This window comes from Pygocentrus nattereri, chromosome 24 (genome assembly GCF_015220715.1).
Source record: "Pygocentrus nattereri isolate fPygNat1 chromosome 24, fPygNat1.pri, whole genome shotgun sequence".
Classification (NCBI taxonomy): Eukaryota; Metazoa; Chordata; class Actinopteri; order Characiformes; family Serrasalmidae; genus Pygocentrus; species Pygocentrus nattereri.
The window spans coordinates 21537558-21558733 of record NC_051234.1 but is presented as its reverse complement, the minus strand read 5'-3'; the positions used below and the strand labels follow the sequence as shown (position 1 = coordinate 21558733).

Here is a 21176-nt window from a genome sequence, read left to right as displayed (position 1 = left end):
CAGGCTTTGCTGACCGCAGTGACCTCCCAACACATTGAGATCCATGAGGGCACAGTGCTGCAGGCTGTGAGAACATGTTACAACATCTATCTGGCCAGCAAGAATCTCATTAACCAAACCACGGCCAAGGCCACTCTCACCCAGATGCTGAATGTCATCTTTGCCCGCATGGAGAACCAGGCAGTGAGTCGCTGTTTTCCCCAACTTTCACTCAAAATATGGAGCAGTGACCTTAATCTAACCTCTTCTTTCTTCTTGGTTGATGCCTTCTCCCCCCTCCTGTTGAAATCTAGCTTACAAATCACAAGATCAGTTGGTCTTTGGCATCCAGAAAGCGTGACCGTCAGGTAAAGAGTGATAGGGCCTGCCTTGAGTTTGCTTGATCTGAATTCCTCCGGTTTGTGTGCATCAGCTTCATCCATTTCTCTACACTGTTTGTAGACTCTCCGTCTCTCTGAGACATGTTTTGTCCGTGTGTGCTTGATGTGGCTTTTTTTTTTTTATTGCCTGCAGTCTTCTCTCTCCACGATGATGAATTTCTTTTTTGTCGTTTGATATGTGAAGTGTATAGTAGGAATGTGATGTGCGAGTGTCTGGTTCAGACAGGTGCATGTGGATGCAGAGAGAGTGCAACATTGAATATGTTCTGCATTAGTTGCACTAGGATCACAATGACCACCTCGTTTCATCCCCAGTGTTTTTAAAAACTTCACACCCCCCCTCATTTATTTTTTGAGGTAAAGATATTCATCCCACTGTTACATTTTCCATGTTGCACCAAGCACTACTAAAGCTGTCTGGTGTTGTGGAATGTGTTGTTAAACTGTAGATGAAGCTTCAGCTTGCAGCTCAGATCACACAAGCCTCGTATTATGATACATATTACCCCAGGTTTGTTGCACATATATACTATATGTGTGTATGTACTAAAGAATCAAGTTGTTTAGAGGTCAGAGATTTACGCAGTGGAATTTCTAGCTATATATGTAGACAAAATAAACTTCATTAGACTATTTATTACCCGAGTATCTCAATACCATTACATGCCCTGTATTCATAAACCTGAACATGAAAATCATGTTCCATTTAAAGTGAACGCTGTTTCCAGTTTCATCACCAGTATCCAGTGAGAGAAACAGTGGCTGTATGTTCCAAACAGTGGGTGTTTATATCATATGTGGATCATTCTACCAAACCGGTTCAAAGTCAGATTTGAAAACCCATTTGTGTACACAAAATCATAATATTTTTCATTAAAACATTCATTCGGTCATGACAATTATGAAGGTTATACGCTGATTTTCAGACTTTGGGACATGTACTTCAAAACAATTGCACCAGACTAGCTACTCATCCTGTGTTCACAATGGACTAAATTGTTTAACTTCGTTTTAAAAGAATTTAGAAAGATATTTTTATAAAAAAAAAACTACATTGAAAACAAAATAGGTGAATATTATTTTCACAAGTTGAAAATAAGTTGTTAGAGTTTGGGACAGCCACGCACCAATAGAAAGTATCTTATAAATGATGATTTGCTATATGGTTAGCTTATTATTATGTTTATAAATGCCTCATTTAAGTTTTTTATTTAATTAACTGTGTAACCGCATTTCGAACAAATTCAGTAGAATGATCCATGTAATCGTTCCAATTCTTATGCGATTGTAGCCTCTCATTCTTATAGCTCATGAATTCTTTGCTGTTGCTTTTGTTGGTTTGCTGCTCATTGATTATCTATAAGTCTCCTGTGAGCACTGTCCAGCCAAAAGTGTGGACAGTAAAAGCTGCAGTTGAAAAGGAAGGCTACACTCATGCGTTCAGTCATAGCAACATACAGTTGGGCTTTAGCTTGCGCTCTTTGAAGTGTCACACTAGAAAAAAATATTTAAAAAATTGTGCTATTAATAATTTACCATGTTTAACTTTGACAGGCCCTAGTATATGTGTGTGTGTGTGTGTGTGTGTGTGTGTGTGTATGTATGTATATATATATATATATATATATATATATATATATATATATATATATATATACATATGTGTGTGTGTGTGTGTACACATTTGTATATATTTTACATTTGTAATTTATTTATTGATAAATAGTTTGATAGTTGATAGTTTCAGGAGCTGTGTGCTTTTTTATTATTATTATATATTTTTTTGTTTTTTTTCCCCTAATATTGTGGAAATGCGCTGCCCATCATTTATACTTTATTTATACTTTCTAGAAATTTTCATAGTAATATTTATCAAAAGGCAGTTTGTTCGTCCTTTGGGTATTTTTTGCTTCATGCTTATTAAATTGTTTTTCTTGAAATGAGAAGCAGATTTTGCCTAAACTAATGAATTGACAGTTTTCTTTCCCAAACTGTTGTTAAAGGCACAGTGAAACACTGAAAGTTTAGAGTGCTGACATCACAGCAAAGGAGTAAAATGTGCCTTTGGCTTCATTTCTAATTTAGCACTCTCACTAATATCACTAATGTTTTTGCACACTGCATGTAATTACTTGTATTAAAGGCAATATAAGTAAATTCTGATGGGTAGTGCGCTAGCCATGTGATAATCTTGTTTACACGGCTCAGTCAAGTTGAGTAGGAGAGGGTAAAATGTTGCTAGCTGATCTGGGCTGTGAGCTGTGTGTTAAATGTTGACCTGCCTCAGCCGTTCACACCTCCAGCACTTCCACCTACACAAGGTGAGAAGGACAAACAGGTCAAAGAGAAAGGAATGCTAAACGCTTTCATTCCTTGCTTAATTGAGCTGACTCACCCATACGAGCAGTACAAGCATAACAGCATTTATGATAAGTGTATTTAAATTTAAAAACAGGCAAGAGCCTGTATGTTTTTCCTATTTAAGTGTAAATACTGTAAACAAATGTGCAAAACAGTGGAAAAATGTAAAACTTTGACAGGTAGACCCCCTTTCTCTCTGTTAAACATCCCTTATTTGCTGTCTTTTATGGAAACTACTGTCAGTATTCAAAACTAGGTTGCACCCTGTCAGACTACATGGGGCAGAGAGGAGTGGGTTCATGCTGGGGACATACCTACAATCAATTTTTTTGGGGGGGGTTTGTTATTTATTTATTTTTTATTTAAGGTACTTAAGTTGTAGAGGTTGTGATTTTTGTTAGGCTTGTTTTGTTTTTAAAGGCTCTTGGGGTCGAACTAGACTGAGCAAAGCCAAGTTGTGTAGTGTTTACCGTTGTATGCAAAAGTTTGAACACCCCTAGTCAGTCGTTTTGTTTAGCTTGTTTTCTAAGTAAAAAAGAAGTTAATACATCTTGTTCAGAGAAAATACTTATCAGATTCAACATGGTCTTAAATAACGAACCTTTCAGTACAGACGTCAGATTTGAGAGTCATGTCCAAACTGAGTCTTGAGTCAGTTAAGGGTGAGTCCAAGTTGAATCAAGAATCAGATAAGAGTTTGTCAAGTCATGAGTCATTTAAAACTAAAAGTCAAAAAGACTAAAAGTCAAATGTCAAGTCAGTTAAGGGTGTTTTCGAGTCATGTTTATAAGCCAGTTAAGGATAAGCCCAAATCGAGTCTTGGGTCACTCACGGGTGTTTTAGAGTCTCAGTCTTGAGTAAGTTAGAGGCGAGTCAGAGTCTCAAGCCAGTTAGGGCCAAGTCTGCGTCTCGAGGCAGTTAGGGGCGAGACAGAGCCTCAAGGCAGTTAAGGCTGAGTCTGAGTCTCGAGTCAGAGTTAAGTTTTTAAATCAGTTAAGGCTGAGCCCAAGTTATTTCACAAGTCATGTCAGTGTGCGTCCCCATCTTTGCTCTGCTCTGTAATATTGGAGTAATTTGGTTAATACCATAAAAGTATAGAATTTCTATACCCAGCCCTAGTCTTTGCATCCTTACTCATAACTACATAAGCTGCACATTGGTTTCATTGTAGTTCCTGAATCATTCATAGTAGCTACTGACTATTATTCCTGCAGTTTGCAGGGTTTAATGACTTACAAACTGTAAAATAGTGGTGTTAGCTGAAAATTGTAGCGAGTTACGAGATGAAGTGCTAATAATCATGCAGTGCAAACCACAAAGGCATTATCATATATATATATATATATATATATATTATCATATTTATATTCTGCCCATTGCATGTGTAACTTTCACTTCATATTCATCACAACGGCTTATTGTTCATACTCATTGCCGTCTCCACTGTTTCACAAACATGATCACCCTCACTTGAGAAAATCCACCTGTGTTTGAGCGAAGACGAAGAGTCTTCTCAGCCATCAGCGCATTCTTCGTCAGATCAAGCATGACTGCTGTGCTCTTGCTAAGATCAGCTCATTAGTTCAGTTGCATGCAGTCAGCCAGACTTTTGGTTTTTGTGAACTTTAGGTGCATATTTTACTCATAAAGCATAAAGACTGTTAAAAAAAAGATCCCAGTTTTATCTTTGGTTCTTCTTTTTGTTGTTCTGCTAGAGAATACAGATGCAGTGATGTGGAGTTTCTTGGCCGATAGCACTAACCGATAATTAACACCTTGCTCTGACGGATACTGAAAGCTGTAGATGATGTTACTTTATTACATTATTTTATTCAATATGAGATGTAGTGAGCCACAGAACAGGCAGGGGAATTCCATTGAGTTTTCTGAATTTCTGCATAATTATATAGTTCAGAGTAAACAGAGTCATTTAGAGTGGTTTGATGCGAAACACTGTTGTAGAGAAACCCGCCAAATCAGACTTTTTCACAGTGGTGGTGATTGAAACCGGATGTCTAAAGAGTTTAAAAGCTCTAGAAGCTTCCTCACAGAAAGTTATTGCATTAAGTGTTTATGGATATGCAGCCTGATGCATTAGACATTGTTTTATGATAGTTTTGAGAAGGTTTTGACCTAAAATTATTAGTTTTAAAAATATTTTCAAGGTAAAGAGGTACATGCAGCTTGTAGTATTACAAAATCCAAAGTACCTCAGGAGAACTTTTTTCTGTATTTTTTATATTTCATTGTAATTACCACTATTTCACCATTATTAACATTACATATAAAACACATGTGGGTTGTTTTCTTTTACTACCACTGAGTCAATAAATAAAGTCTTAAAGATTTTAATCATGCATCAGTTGTGTAGAAATTTTGAAAAATCTGTGTAATTTCTTTTTAAAACTCAAAAGATTGATCATGACTAATGTAAAGTTTTAGGTTATGTTTGTTATGTTTTCTTATTAAGCAGTTGCTTTTATTAAGGAGAAATATGGGACATGAAGTTATCGGTTGGAATTATCGGCTGTAATTCCAATATCGGGCCTGTAATGTTAATTGAATTTATGCTTTTATCTGCAAATATCTGCTGCCGATATGTTTCGCACTGTACTTGATATTTATTATTCCCAAATGCAGACGTTTGCTTTCCTGTGCGAAGAAGTGGATGCTCTGCAGCTTGTGCTTAAGAGCCTGTGCCCAGTGGGAATGATAGTGTTTAGCAGGCTGTAAGTGAAGCATGTGTCTATTTAAACGGAGCACTTTTTTTTTGTTCTGTTTGTTTGTGTTCAGCTCCAGGAGGCTAAGCAGATGGAGAGAGAGAGGCACCGGCAGCATTCTCCACTCAGCCAGCAGGAGCCGGAATCGCCCCAGCTGCAGCCGGACACCCCGGCCAAAGGCCACAAGGCTAACGGAGGGCATCAGGGCAGCAAAGCCGAGCAGCAGGGATCGCCTCCCTATGAGAGTCCTGAACCGGAGAACGGCTCAGACTTCGGACCCGCAGAGAATGAGCAGACGGAGGCAGACCAGGCCACAGCCGCAGCCCAAAGTAATGCTCAACTGAGCTATTTGCCCCCCCCAAAAAAAAAAATTTAAATCACCAAATAAACATTAAGTGTGCATTAAATGTGCAAATGTGACTTATATTCACTTAAAGAATCAATGAAACATGTTACTTGACCAGACCACTGCATGTAAATGAATTGGGTTTTACCACAGAAACAGTGAATTTATCACAGAAACAGTGAATATTTGAAATGGGCTGATTTTGCAGGTTGGTTTCTGTATGTGAGCTGTATGGACTGGAGAATAAATGTTATGTTTTGGAATTTTAGCATTGTTTTTGTTAATAAACTACCTACATCCAACTTTAATTAAAAAAAAAAGTGAAAAAAAAAAAGTAATAATAATTTTCCCATGATATGGGCCCCATTATTACATGTAGGGATGGACACTTTCATTATAACCTCAACAGTGAACATTAGTATTACTGGTGATAATTTCTCACAGACATCATGATAGGAAATTTTCATACCGTCCCCTTTGTAATCACAGAGCCACTTTACATAATGTAAAATGGTAAATAAACGTTATAAATCAGTAGACAGAAGATGAGTATGAGAATATGCGAATACTGCATTTAGTCTTATCCATCAACGAAAGTGTGGTGTGATGCAGCGGCTCTGGTTCTGGGATCTGTGACTGCTATTGCAAATCTGTCTCAGTGGCTCTCCTGTTATGTAAGACAATAATAGCACAATTTTCTCGCTGTTGATCGTTTGGTTGGAGGCAATCCCCAGCCTCAGTTAATAGTGCACATATTAGAAACAGAATTGGAAAATTGATAGCGTAAACTAGCCTGTGATAACACTGGGCAAGCAGAGGGGACAAATACCTTATTTGTAAATGAACTGAAAGCTTTGTGTGGAATAAATAATCCAAGTAGACATGTAATTTTGTATTTTTCTTGTTTTGGTTTTCTGTAGGTGCAGCAGAGCAGGGCACAGAAGCTACTGAAGAAGAAGAGAGTCCAAATTATGAAGAGAAAGCTCAGGAGATAGTGCGGAGCATATTGCAGGAGGTTGTTAACACAGTAGCTGGAGGTAAGATTAGCCTGTGTTTTATTGGGTGCTATCTAGACTGCAGTTCTGTAGCATCTTATGCTGCAGGCAGAATCTTCGGAGTAATCTGCAGAACTAACCTCCTGCTGTTTTTAATTCTTGTTTTATTTGCTGTGCTCTTGATTTTCATTACACAGATATTTAAATGAAGTTACAGTTATTCATTACATGTACATGTGATCAAGTTTGCATATGCATTTTTTGATTTTTGCACTTTTGACATTTGTTGCAAAAATATTACAGAATGTAGCGTGAAACAAGTGTATGTGCATAAAATTAGCTTCAGTCTCAAATGATCTGCTCTTCTACTTTCTCCTTACATGTAGTAGGGATTGAAAGTTTACAATCTATGCTTCAGCAAAGTTTGTTTCAGTGAATTGAGGGATAATATGTAATGATATGCTTTTGGCATCACTGGCAATAACTGTAACTTCCATGGATTAGTCTAATGCACAATGCACTTGTAGACAAAATCCTACAGGCTTTAATTGGCTAAATCAAGAGTTATTATAGGGCTCGAATAAAACTCTGCGGGAGGACGGCTGCCCAAGAAGAGGACTTGAGAATAAAGTTGTAAAAATGCATAAGTACATTGTGATTTATTGATCTGATGGCATTGATGGCTGTGATTCAGTTGCATCAGTTTGGAATGTTGTAATTTATTATAAACAGTTATAAAATTATTAATTAAAGAATGCACTCATATTTGGCTACTTGGACTGTTTCAAATGTAAAAAAAAAATCACTTCTGTGTAAATAGTAAAAGGTTTTTAAAATAATAATTTAAATAATATTTCTGAATCGTACTAAAATATAAGGACTGTCACGATTTATACTTGATTTTAAAAAAAAGTAATAATCAATTCAAATTTACATTCTCAGTAAATTGGTTTCATGATTACTTTGGCACTTGAATGATAGCCAGAATATCCGCTGGTCAAATTAGCTCAAATCACTTTTGAAAAAGAGGAAACCCACACTAACAGGATCTCAGACATGCACACATTTTTGTAGTTAGAAGCTTCATGTAAGTAAAGTAAAAGTAAATGTTTGATTTGGTAAAAAAACGTATATTATCAAAATAATGATTGTTATGTGATTACTAATATAATCGGTACTTTATGTATAAAACCATGTAATCAAATTGTAGTGAAATTTACAGTTTTATGCTGAGTGAACTGTTTCATAAGGAATTGCAGTTGAATCAAATTGTTATGAGGTGAAGCATAGAATCAGAGCATTCTGCAGCCAGTGCTGTTTTGATACCCATGTGTCTTGAACTGCCCTAAATGACACTGACTAAACCCTGTTCATCACCCTGCCAGATGCCAAGGGGAATGGGGAAGGTGAGGCGGAGCCAAGCGAGGCCACGTCCAACTCTCTGGAGGAGGAGGGCTGTCTGGGCAGTGACAATGAGAACGTCCACGCTAACGGCATTCCAGGAACCCCCATCTCTACCAGCTTCACTCCGTCCCTGCCTGATGACAGGTTGTCCGTCTCCTCCAACGACACTCAGGTGAGTCAAAGCCACCAGTCTCTTCGTCACGCTCGAGAACAGCAGCAGCAAATCAGTCATATTGTTTCTAAAACTGTGTAGTGAGCAGTACAACAGATTCCTAGATGCTTCCATTTCACAATAATAGTACTTACAGTTTCTTGGGGTAGACCTCACAGATCAGAAATTATAAACTGACTTATGACAAAGGTGTCATCCTATGATTAGGATTAAAGTGAATGAGCTCTTCAGTATGACCCATTCTACTGTCACTGTTTGGAGATTGCATTGCGGTGTGTTTGATTTTATGTACCTGTTAGCAAAGGGTGTGGCTGAAACCTCGGAACACAGTAATCAGAAGAGGTGTCCACATACCTCTGACCATAGTGTACATTATCTGCAAAAGTAAACATCAAACCCCACACGGCCTCCTCACATGGTATAAGTGTGCTTTTTTTTGCTAGTCTTAATTTTATATAGTAAGTGACCTGTTTTCATGGAAAATTATTTTGGTCTTCAGACAAATAAAATGTGGAATAACTGGTCCATGGGACCCAAAAATACTTAATGTTAAGCCCTATATGTCAATGGTTCCCATCCCTGTTCCTGCACCCACCAATCCTCAGGGAGGGCCAGTTAAGTTAAGTGACCTTTGAGTCCCACAACAGGAAAATTTCACCTCTGCATTTGACCCATGTGTGCAGTTAAACACAACATACATGGTAGTGAATGCACGCACACTAGGGGCAGTGACCAGACTCGCCCAGGGCGATGGACAGCCCTACACACTGCCCGAGGAGCAGTAGGGGGTTAGGTGCTTTGCTCAAGGGCACTTTAGTCACATACTGTCAGCTCAGGGCATTGAACAAGTGACCTTCCGGTTATAAGGCTGGTTCCCTAACCTCCAGCTCATGACTGGCCCAATTATTAATTAATTAGCCAATTTATTGGATGTTGAGAGTAGGGAAAACACCTGAATATTCAGGCTCAGTTACTTATGCTATGTAGTAATTGGTATCATGGAAGTGTTTGCATTAAGATTGTTTGTTTGGTTTTAGTTATTTTTGATTTAATAATTAATAATTTAATTAATAATATACCTCTCATAATAAACAAGTAAGCCTACCAGGTTGTATTCACATCATTTACTGTGACAATAGTCAGATAGACACAGTCCATCTTTTCCTTTCTTTTTAATCTGCTGCAGGAATCTGGTGCGCCTACAGGGCCAGCACCGGGTGCAAAATTCTCACACATTCTGCAAAAGGACGCCTTCCTTGTGTTCCGCTCCCTCTGCAAGCTGTCCATGAAGCCTCTTTCGGATGGTCCCCCAGATCCAAAGTAAGCCCGATTGTCTTCAATCACAATGGTTGAGCAAAGTCTGTGAGAATAAGCTTAAATGATTTCCTCAGAAGGAAGAAGAATGATCAGATTTTGCCCTCGGATAACACAAGTGAGATGAGACGGTTTGACGACTCGGGTCGATTCAGAAAAGAATCAGATTTTCTGTAACAGATAGCACAAGCTTGTGTAACAGGATTTTCCAGACTGGTTTCTCACTGTACTTCAGTTCAGGACCAGCAAGGTCTGTATTTCTTTGGGCTGGACTGTGATAAGCTTGGTACTTTCCTAGCTCCAGTTATAGTTAAGTTGAAGGGAGGGTTTAGGCTAAGCTGGGCTAAGCTGGATCATCCTCAAGTGGACACCTAGAAAGGTAAAACGAGTTGCAGTCTTTGTTACCTAGATGGGGTGGTATGTTTATACTTTCCAATATTTTATGTAACTACATTGTCCAATTTCTGTCATAATATATGGAAACCCTTTATTAATATTGTTGTTTGTATTAGTACTATTATTATTATTAGGGGTGTCTTTTTATTATTTTATTGTTTAAGGGTGCAGTAAATTCACAGTAGTATTGAAAAAATGGAAAATATATAAAAATATTGAGGACCCACATCCTATTTTTTGTCTTTTGTCTGGTTTTCTATACCAAAATAGACATAAATAATTTACAGACTATTTTTGTTACTGTACCTTTTAAGACTGATTGATTTAAGATAAATGAGCTCAGTTCTGATTGGCTGCCCTGAATTATGCCTCATTCTAGAAGCACTATTAACGTCAGTGTGAATGAGTTAAATTGCTGTACTCAAAATAAGTGGATGTGTGTGTATCAGTTGGTTGTCATAACATCACAGAAACAATAAATTCAGAATGGTCTGTTTTTTCTGCATGGTTTCCATATATAGAGTGTATTGACAGGGGAATGAAAGGTATATTTTGAAACTTTAACAGTGTTTACATATTACTTTAAACTCTTTAAATTCTTTTTTTCATGGTATGGGTCCTTTAAAACCCTTTCATACATCCCTCATTATATTCTGTACTCCTCTATTTTACCGTCTTTCATGGAAACCATTGTCAGTGATGAAAACTAGTCATGTTAGTGCATCTTATTAGGGTAGAGTGGGCAGGTAGGGGGCAGGGTATGTGCTGTGCATGCACCCACTATGAGATGACTGGTCTTGGGCTTTTTCCTGAAGTTGCTTATGTTATAATTGGAGGCATTGTGATTTTTGGGGTTGATTTTGTTTGTTTGTGCCATTGCATGTGTTGAAAATGTTATATCTTTATTATCAGGGGCCAAGCCAATTTCTTTAGTATGTAATTAATACATCAAGAACATTAATCACTTTTGTTGGGGATGAGGGTGTTTATGGTTTTACTTTTGGGTGCATCACAGTGTGTAACAACTTCATAGCGGTATGTCTCCCAGACCAGCTTACAGATGGGAATACACTCTTTCATCCCTGTTTGTCATTAGAGACAGTGGGCCGGAAGCCTGTGATAGTGCAGTATTGATTTCTTTATGTTTGGGGGACAGAGAGCTCTTTCACTTCTGCAGATTTACATCAGGGTTGTTCTGAGAGACAGTGTCTTGACTGGGCCAAAGCCACGCTTGTCAGTGAAACAGTGGTGAAAAGGAAGCTGCTCTGGCTAGCTTTTGATTTGGCTACTTTTAAAATTTTCCACAATGGTACTATAGTTATAGCTGAGGCGGTCATAGGTTTTCAGTGGTCTGTTACAAAATCTGATGAGGGTCCGTTACCTTACTGTTCAGCAGAGGAATAAATATTAAATGTTCCATATCCTACATTATTCATGTTTTTATATTTCCTCTGAAGTCTACTTATGAAGTTTGTGTGGTTTTATGTACCATAAACATTCATAGTTCATTTTTACCTGACCATTTTCCAGCCTGTCGTATATATCCCTGTTTTTCTTACTGTGCCTTTAAGACTGATATATGTACGTTATTGCATTACTGACTGGCTGCTTTGTATTGGGCCTTATTAAAAACACAGTCTGGATTCAACCACTTCTTCAGTGTGAATGAATGGGGCTAAACTGCAAATATGTAGATTTTTTTTTTTTTTTAGACATCACAAAAACAGGCATTTCAAAATGGGCTTTTTTTGCAGCTTAGTGTCCTTAAGGACTGCCTAGTGAACAGTATTTGAAACTTGAAATATTTCCAAAAAGTAAGGAAAATTGGTTTCCGTGATGTAGGCCCTTTAATAAAGGACTTGTTCATTTGCTCATTTTGTTTGGTTACTGTTTTTCATGGCACTGATTTGCTCATGTCAATTTGCTCTTTTGCAATTTTATTTTTGCTGTTAGTTTGTATGCAGTACACAGTTGGAAACCTTACTTATCCTGAAATTAATTGATTTACAGACCTTTACTGCCTGCTACAGAGAAAAGCATCTTTCTTTCTGCAGTGCTGTGTTTATTAATGACTAATCATGACTATGAAGAAAAATTGGAGAAGAACGCATTCAAAAACCGAACTTTATAATCTCTGTATTTTTTACTGTGTTATTATTCTGTGCTGAATACAAAGCCTAATGCCTAATACTAAGCTAACCACTTAAGCTCAGGATAACCACTTACTCTGAGGTGTTGGGCTCTTTTGGTGGCCCACTGTGCAATTTAGTGCCTCATGCATCGCATTAGCTAATTACCAGGTCCTTCATGATTTGATTTTGTGGTTACACAAGGTGAGTGCAAAACTATGTGTGTAAATGAGGTCTGTTCTGATTGGCTTGTCTGTAATGCACTTCATTCAAAGTGCATTCAGAGCCGAAAGGTCCTTGTAACTTTAGTGTGACTGGGCGGGGCCGCAATGTGGATATACGATATGGAAATGTGTCAGTTTTCATGAGATGCCAAAGCAGGCAACTTCATTTCCATATGTGAATTGTTTGGACTGGGTAATGAAACTCGGCAGTCAGGATTATTCACACTGATAGTGATAAAAATCAGATGAAAAAGCAAGGTGTTGTATGGACCAATAGAAACGTCAGATACCAAAAACGTTTTGTCTTTTTTTTTTTTTTAAGGGAGTTATCTACATTCAGTTGACGTCATCTTGCTTCTTTCTTTCCAGATCGCACGAGCTGCGCTCCAAGGTGCTCTCGCTGCAGCTGCTGCTGTCCATCCTGCAGAACGCAGGGCCCATCTTCAAGACCAACGAGATGTTCATTAACGCCATCAAGCAGTACCTGTGTGTGGCGCTGTCCAAAAACGGCGTCTCCTCCGTCCCTGAAGTCTTCGAGCTCTCGCTGTCCATTTTCCTCACCCTGCTGTCCAACTTCAAAACCCACCTCAAGATGCAAATTGAGGTGCCTGAACTCAGCCCCCCCCCCTCATAAAGCCTCATGTGTCTTCTGCTACTGTTAGCCTGCGGAACAGCTCGCTGACAGTGTAGATTTATCTTAGTCGTTGGCTTATTACAGCTTGTAATTCCGTCCCGGTATGAGTGAGTATGTGTCTGTTTGTCAGAAAGAGACTCAGTCCTACCAAATCAGTCTCTGAGGATTTATCATCACCATGGACATTCATTCACAAGATGTAATTAGCCAATTTGTAGTCCATCATCTAGTCAGCACTGGACGTCATCATTGCTGTTATTCCTTTATTATTCTTCCTATTTTGGTTCAGTGTTGATTTTAGAGGTTTTCGGGGCTGTTTTTGTCATATGTGCAGGTCTAACTCACCTCTATCTTCCCTCAGGTGTTTTTCAAAGAGATTTTCCTGTACATCCTTGAGACGTCCACAAGCTCATATGACCACAAATGGATGGTTATTCAGACCCTCACTAGAATATGTGCTGGTATGGAGCTGGTTCATTCTTTTCTATTCAGAACATGAATGTGTTATCCAGTATTTAGATTTCATTTACACCTAGTGCATTTTGATCATTTGGATTCTATTTTGTTGTATCCTATTAGTAATGTTAAAGTGTAGGTGTAAATGCACCCAAGACGTATTTTACAAGCACAGTCTGTGACTGTGGTGACTAGTACAGGAGCTAATCACTCATGGTTAACATGTGCAGGAAGCAAAAAATAGCATCAAGGTGGCAGCCATCTTTGCATAGAGCAGGAAAAGAAGGATATGAGGAAAACAGGCAAATGGTGGACGTGAATTGGTCATTTGCATATGACGTCATACAGCAGTCAGATTTCAGTTCAGTTAACCAGAGACGCATTTGACAGTGTAAATGCTTGTGGTTAAAATCCAGATACCAGTCATATGAAATATGGTGTTTACTTAGATTTCATGCTGTTAACTGTGTAATTTCTGTTGCTGCTGCAGATGCCCAGAGTGTTGTGGATATCTATGTGAATTATGACTGTGACCTGAATGCTGCTAATATATTTGAGAGACTGGTGAATGACCTGTCTAAGATTGCACAGGGCCGAGGAGGCCATGAATTGGGCACGACCCCGCTGCAGGTAAATCTAAATCTTTGACACGATTATTATGTAGTGAATAGAGTTGTAGTCCACATGACCCTTTTACGACGAGCACAAGCTCAGCCTCTTCATTGTCTGGTGGGCAAAAGGCGTTTTGACATTAATTAATATCGACTTTTAATATTTTCCTTTTGATATTGTCTTTTAAATATTTGTAGTGGTCTGCCACAAGTATTTGGCAAGGGTTTTAAGACGTAAACATATTAGCACATAGCACTAACAACCATCAAGTACAACTAACTAGGGTCACTTGGTGTCTGTTTTCTAGTCAATGCTTAGACTTTAACATTAAGACTCCCAAGGACAGTGTACATAAAAGGGTAAAATCTGAGTAAGTTTTGGGTTCCATAATTTATTTTTATTTAAAACATTCAGCAAATTCTTAGCATGAATAATAGTTTAATAAAACCAACATAAAAGCATAATAAGAACAAAAGGCAAATTAAATAGATAGCTAAAAAGTCTAGATAGAAAGTGTGTTAAAAGTATAGGAAAAATGTGGTCTTAAAGAGGCACATCTGAGATTTTCAAAAAGCATTCGACTAAGGCTCTCTGATTAATCCCAGGTGATCTGAAAGGCCTGCTAAGTTTTTATTTGACTTTTAATTGTTTCAATTCAAAACTAGCCAACAGTGTAATGATCTTATTACCAGGAAAGTAGGCTCGGGTTTTCTTCGTCTTTGTGAGCATTCTGGCCACTTAGAATAAGCTAAGAGAATGGTTTGACTTTTGTTTTAAAGTAACACAAAATATGTTTGTCTTTAATTTCGCTTTGGTAATGGCAAGTTTTGGTAGTGGCATGTCAGCACAGGTCTTTATGGACACTGTTTGAGAGAAAACCCAGCCATGTTATGACGTTATTGTGCCCTGATCTCCAGGAGCTCACTCTGAGGAAGAAAGGTCTGGAGTGTCTGGTCTCCATCCTCAAGTGCATGGTCGAGTGGAGCAAGGATCAATACGTAAACCCTAACTCGCAGACCAGCCTCGGTAAGCCACCCACAATCCTTTAGCAGATGATTAGATTAGCCATCACTTGCTTTCCTTCCTGCTTATTTCTATTTTTTCTTTTTTAACTAATAATGTAACCATGATAAATGGCATCATGATGAGCTTTTGTGAGCATATTGTAGGTATTGACCGAACACTTAAACAGTTGCATGCAGTTTTCACTGAAGAAATTTAGACAGGGTTTGCCTCATTGCCAGGAAATTTGAAGTACCGAACTAAAAAAATTATGTGCATCATTTTCGATGCAAGTGAATTTTTGGCACATGTATTTTTTCTTCTGCATTGTGTTTCATCAAACCTCAAAAACTGGAATGTTACTTCTTTGTCTTTTTGTCATGTCGCCCACCCTTATTCAAGGGCCCGTGTATAAAAAATAGTTTTATAAGTCTGTGAAGTATATTAATGTTTCATGTGTTAAGTGACAATATATTTGCTTGATTTTTTTTATTTTTTTTATTGAAACATTTGTACTGAGACAGTCACCAAAGTCAGATAAAAAAAAGTCACATTGTAGATTTTCTTTATTCACGTTTACCCTTAAAAAATCTATGATGTTTTAATGATGTCCAAACCTTTGTTTGCTTATGCATGGTTTTTTTCTGAAATCAAGGGTATTAATAGTGAGTTTTTCCCCCATGCCTGATGGGGGGGTCTTTGTACCCCAGTGTTTATTTAGTTTTTATATATATGTATATATATATAATATATATATATATATGTATATATATATATATATATATATATATATATATAGCAGGGAAAATTCAGTGCCTCAGAGAAAGCGCTCAGCTATTAGTGCAAGGCCTGTGGCAAAACATTCCATCTTATTCAAGTAGGCCAGAGGCTGTTTGCTCATCATTCAGGGCAGGCATACACAGCCCCAGGCCCATTCCAAGGTACAGGACTGGAGTCAATCCTAGATCAAATGCTCTTTGTCTGTGCTGTGTCCAGTAGTACTGTTTCCAGGCCTGTCTAAATGGTGATGCACAGTCAGAGTAGAGTTGGCTTGGAGGGGTAAGTTTACCATAAAGAAGAGGAGCTGCAAGAGAAATACATTTGCATGCAGATCCCTGAAATTACAGAAACTCCAATTAATGCTAGAATTAATGCTCAAAATTTATGTGACCTTCTTACATCCAGCTTTTAACAAAGACTCAGGGTCACAAATATTCTTTGTAGCAGCCTTTATGAGGCTGGATAAGCTTTAGAGTGGCCAAAATCCCATTTAACCTAATGAGAAAGTGTATTAGAATTTAGAGTGCATTGTGCTTCAAATAGTATTTATTTTGTATGCATATAAAATGTCACACTGTTAGGATCAGATGTATTGTTTTTTTTGTTTTGTTTTGTTTTGTTTTGTTTTTTTTAGCATGGTAGTAACTTTGTTGTGAGTGTGGCCAGTTTTGTTTAGCTACAACAACACAGACTAGTGTAGTAATATAACCTGGAAGCTTTGTTATGTAGCTAGGGCTGTCACAATCATGACATTTAGCTGATATTAAATTTAATTGCCTTTTTTGGTTTGCAGTTGTTGAAATACAGCCCTGAAGTGGCTACATTGGCTGATTAGCCACCTTACTTCCTAGCCCTGTTCATCTAGTTGCTAACACTGGTAGTACTGTCAAAGCAATAAAGTACACTGTTGTGTGTGCACACTCAAATGTCTACCGTTACAGAGTAAGTGTAGAGTTAAACAAAGCTATGTCTTTATGAAAGTAAAAATACAGAACCGAAAATGGTCATTCTGCTAACATACATGATAATCATGTTAGAATTAGCTACATAGCTAACAAGTAAATAAACATTACTCATGCTGCCCTCAGCTCAGTAGAGCCATTTCATATATTATTTTTTGACTTTGAAATCAAACGAATGTGGAAAGTGATTGCAGTTCAGCTCAGAGTTGTCTTCATCTAGACAAATTGCGATTAAGCGATGTAATAATTATGATATTTCGCCTATGTGTCGCAAATCTAAACTGTTTTATTTAAAATTACATTATTTTTAAAGCAAATCCATTTCCATCGTTTTGTTATTTAACACAGCTACAAAAGAAATCCACTTTATGTGAGCATACGTTTATTTAAATTTGATCTATTTTGTTAGTCTCAAGTCTTTATTTGAGTTATCCAGATATTCATAAAAATATGTGAATAGAAACGTCGTTAGTCGCTATGAAATCACGTTTATGGGTGAAGCAGGGAAAATGGTAAGTTGCTTGATTGAGGTTATTTTATCAGATTTGTCTTTTTCAGTCTTAATTCTTATTTTTCTTGTTTCTTTTTCATGTTTTACTTCTTTTTATTTTACGTTCATATTCATTTTGTAAATTTTGGTGATGTATTGAAGTTTGCCTGTTTCTCATCACCTCAACAAAATGTTAAGCCTTCATTAGAATCTGTATCAAAGCTACACCCCTGTAACTGTAGAAGCAAGTGACACAAGGCTAAATTATAACTATAAAGTCCCTGTACAAGTGATATTAGACTGAACATAAAACTGTAATTTGCCTTTGTAATTCAGTAAGTATAATTTTGGTTGTTTTGGGGCATTGGTCTTCTCTAATAAGCCCGCTCTAAGTCTACTCCTTGCATGTCATCATTGCTCTGTTGCTGTTTTGTTCTTTGTCTTTATGGGCACACATCAAAGGGAGAGGAGGTATTACATGAACGGATGTGGATTTCGCTGTCCTTGTTGCTGTAGTAACTATTGGCCTGATTAAAGGCCTCTCTGTTTAGTTGGTGGTGGGTTAGAACAGCTTCCTCTAGCTTTATGTATTAGATGACCTCTTGATACTCATCTGTTGCATAAGTTGCTTTTGTGTTCGTATAAGTTTGTTGTTTATATGCTAGAATGTGGTGTTTGATGCTGTTTAGTTCACTGAAAAAAAGTAATGCATAGCATTTACTTCGTTCAAATGGATGCCATTCATTTCCACATGACTGAAATATATTTCTGCAAGTTTTGCATTTCTATTTACTTGCTTTAGGCCATATTTGTGGTGATGTGATTTTATTAAACAAACTGTAATCAGACAGTTTTTTTTTTTTTTAATTTTATGCCTAACTCAAGTGTTGAAATGTAAACCAAGTCATCCAGAGTGGTTTGATGTGAAACGCTCCATTCTAGAGAAATTTACAGTGCTTTCACATCTACCTTGTTTGGTCTGCACCTTCAGACTTTCTGGTTTTGTCCAAAGCAGGTGCGAAAGGTGCCTCGGACCACAGTCTGGACCAAAAGAGGTGGTCTTTGTCCGGATCAAACTGAACCATGTTGGGTTTATTTACAGTGTTAAAACACATTTTTGGATGGTTCCGACTATCCGACCAATTACAGGAAGATGAGTTAGGCTATTGTCAACCGTTAAGCAATAAAAAAAAAAAAAGTAAAAGAACTGGGAGAGAAGTAAAAATGAGCCAGAGTGAGAGAAGGCATTGAAATATTTAATTGTAACTGAAAAGCCAAATGTCAGCTTGAAAAAACAAATTAAAATGCTGACACTTATACCGGATTTTCTGAGAGGATCAGTGTCAAGCATGGGGAAACACAGCTCACGTAGGTGATGACAATCCTGAGTTCTTTGGTGCATTCGCTAAAATGCAAAGTAAAACCAAAATTAACCAGATCTGAAGTATACAATGTAACAAAAATGTGATCCTTGGCTCAGACCCTGGTCTAGACCAGGCATGATAAGCTGGAAAAGTGCTTAGAGTTTAGTGCTTTTTTCCTCATCCAGCACTTTGGATTCAGTTCATGAAGGCCTTGCTGATTAGCTGAAGAGCTGAATCAGGTGTGTTTACCAAGGCAGTGTGCTGAAGTCTGCAGTGTTTTGGCCCGCAAGGACTGGAGTCTGACACATGTGGTCTAGACTTTCAGTTGTGGAAAAGCACTGTGATGCTGTTAGGAAACAGGGGTCATGACTACAGCACTGCAGATATAGCCATTTTTTACTGAAACCACCAGTTCACTTGCATGTGACTTATGAGTTTTATATAATAATAACAATAATAAATCTGGGGGGGGCGGGCACTTTTTGGATGCTATTTTTGCCTTACAACACACTGAATATACTAAAGCAGCGTATTCATAACCGTTTTATATGATGTAGCTTGTACAGGCATTAGACTCTAAAGATGTCTAGTTCTTATCACCACTATGAACAATTCTGACTTTGTAAGTTTCTCTAGAACGGTGCGTTTCACTTCATACTGCTTTGAAAAACACTGGTTACAGCTTAATGATTTAAATATGCATATATTAGGAAAATGGCTGAATTCTCCTTTATGTTAATTCATTCATTGCATTCATTTTTTCAGTATAGCGTGGCTGTGTATAGTTGATGTGTTAGACCATTGGGAAGCATTTGTAGTGCCTCTAGAGGAGGTAACATTTAGTCTACAGTGGAAACAGGAAAGCGACCTGCAGGTTCGGATTACTGTGCATGCTGAATGTTTCAGAGAGTTTCCGACACGTAATCAGAGACCTGAACAGTGTCTTCTATATACAAGCACACAATCTGCTGGCTTGGTTTGGAGAGACTTCAGCTTTTAGCTTGTGGCCGGCCCTGCTACATTTGCCCTCAAGCCTCCTGCTTTTGGGTTCTTGTCTCTTTCTGAGGCTAAAAGCTTCTAACTGACCTTTTGTAATGGGTTCTGGACCTCATACCGAGAGCAGGGCCTCCACACAGAAACACTCACATTACAACCCAGCCAGAACGCTAATGAATCATACTGTCTCCCAAGCCTGCACCACTGGGGCCTGGAGTTTTACCAGCTTTATTCATCTCTCACTCTCTCTCTCTCTCTCTCTCTCGCTCGCTCTCTCTCGCTCTCTCTCTCTTACATGCTTTGTCTCTGTTTATCTGCCTTGCTCTCCTTTTTTCTCCTTTATCTTTTTCTCTTTTCTGCTTTTGCACTTTGTGTTTCTTTGTCTGCTGTGCTCCTTTCTCTCTTGCTCTCTCTGGCACTCTCTCTCTTTTACACTTTCTCTCTTTGTCTGTTTTTCCTCTCCCTTTCCCATCTTGCAATCTTTCACTTCACCTCGTTCTCTTTTCCCCCACTCTCTTTTCCATCACCTCTCTATGTTTCTTTCCCCCCCTATGCCTCTTTTTTGTTTCCTTTTTTCTTTTCTCTGCCCTTGTTCCTCTCTGTATCTCTCTCACTCTAACCACTCTTTTTTCTCTTTTCTTTTTTCTTGTGCCTCTTTTTTTTCTTATTTTTCTTATTCCCCCATTCTCTCTCTTGCTGCCCCCCACATCTCTCTCTGTGTCTCTCTCTCTCTCTCTCTCTCTCTCTCTCTCTCTCTCTCTCTCTCTCTCTCTCTCTCTCTCTCTCTCTGTCTCTGTCTCATTCTCTTTCTCTTTCTCTTTCTCTTTCAGGCCAAGAAAAGCCTTCAGAACAGGAGCCCAATGAATCCAAGCACCCAGAGACCATTAACCGTTATGGCAGCATAAACTCTCTCGACTCCACTGCCTCATCCGGCATCGGCAGCTACAGCACGCAGATGTCTGGTACAGACAACCCAGAGCAGTTTGAGGTCCTCAAACAGCAGAAGGAGATCATCGAGCAGGGCATTGACCTGTAAGCTAAGCTTCAAATGCCTTAAACACACAAGATAGTTTTCATTTTATTAGGTACCACGACAATGTGTGTCACTGCTGTGCTAAGAATAAATCTGTTACCCAATAATAATAATTATTGTCTAGAGTCGGTGTCAACTCACTGGTGCTTGTGCCTCTTTTAAAGGTTCAACAAAAAACCAAAGAGAGGCATCCAGTACCTGCAGGAGCAAGGCATGCTGGGAACCACCCCTGAGGACATCGCTCAGTTTTTACATCAGGAGGAGAGACTGGATTCTGTAAGCTCTTGTTCATTTTCCAGATAATGCAATTTACAAAAATTTGTTTGTGTACCACAACATCTGACAAAGCAGAAAATTACATAAAATGTCTGTGTTTGTTTCAGTGAAACACATACAAATATCACGA

At 38.2% G+C, this 21176-nt stretch overlaps 1 protein-coding gene across 3 annotated transcripts in view; it reads left to right on the top strand.

Annotated features, from left to right (window-relative positions):
• arfgef1 (ADP-ribosylation factor guanine nucleotide-exchange factor 1 (brefeldin A-inhibited)) overlaps window positions 1-21176 on the top strand; it is a 93048-nt gene that overhangs the window by 40705 nt on the left and 31167 nt on the right. For 2 of the 3 annotated variants that reach the window (XM_017717864.2, XM_017717854.2), the window contains exons 5-16: window positions 4-183; window positions 294-347; window positions 5535-5790; window positions 6728-6844; window positions 8188-8378; window positions 9565-9698; window positions 12811-13045; window positions 13437-13536; window positions 14022-14161; window positions 15061-15169; window positions 20568-20769; window positions 20935-21046. In XM_017717864.2, the coding sequence (XP_017573353.1) occupies window positions 4-183; window positions 294-347; window positions 5535-5790; window positions 6728-6844; window positions 8188-8378; window positions 9565-9698; window positions 12811-13045; window positions 13437-13536; window positions 14022-14161; window positions 15061-15169; window positions 20568-20769; window positions 20935-21046 (1830 nt within the window). The remainder of the gene's footprint in view (window positions 1-3; window positions 184-293; window positions 348-5534; window positions 5791-6727; window positions 6845-8187; window positions 8379-9564; window positions 9699-12810; window positions 13046-13436; window positions 13537-14021; window positions 14162-15060; window positions 15170-20567; window positions 20770-20934; window positions 21047-21176) is intronic. The other variant, XM_017717872.2, reaches the window with a different exon arrangement.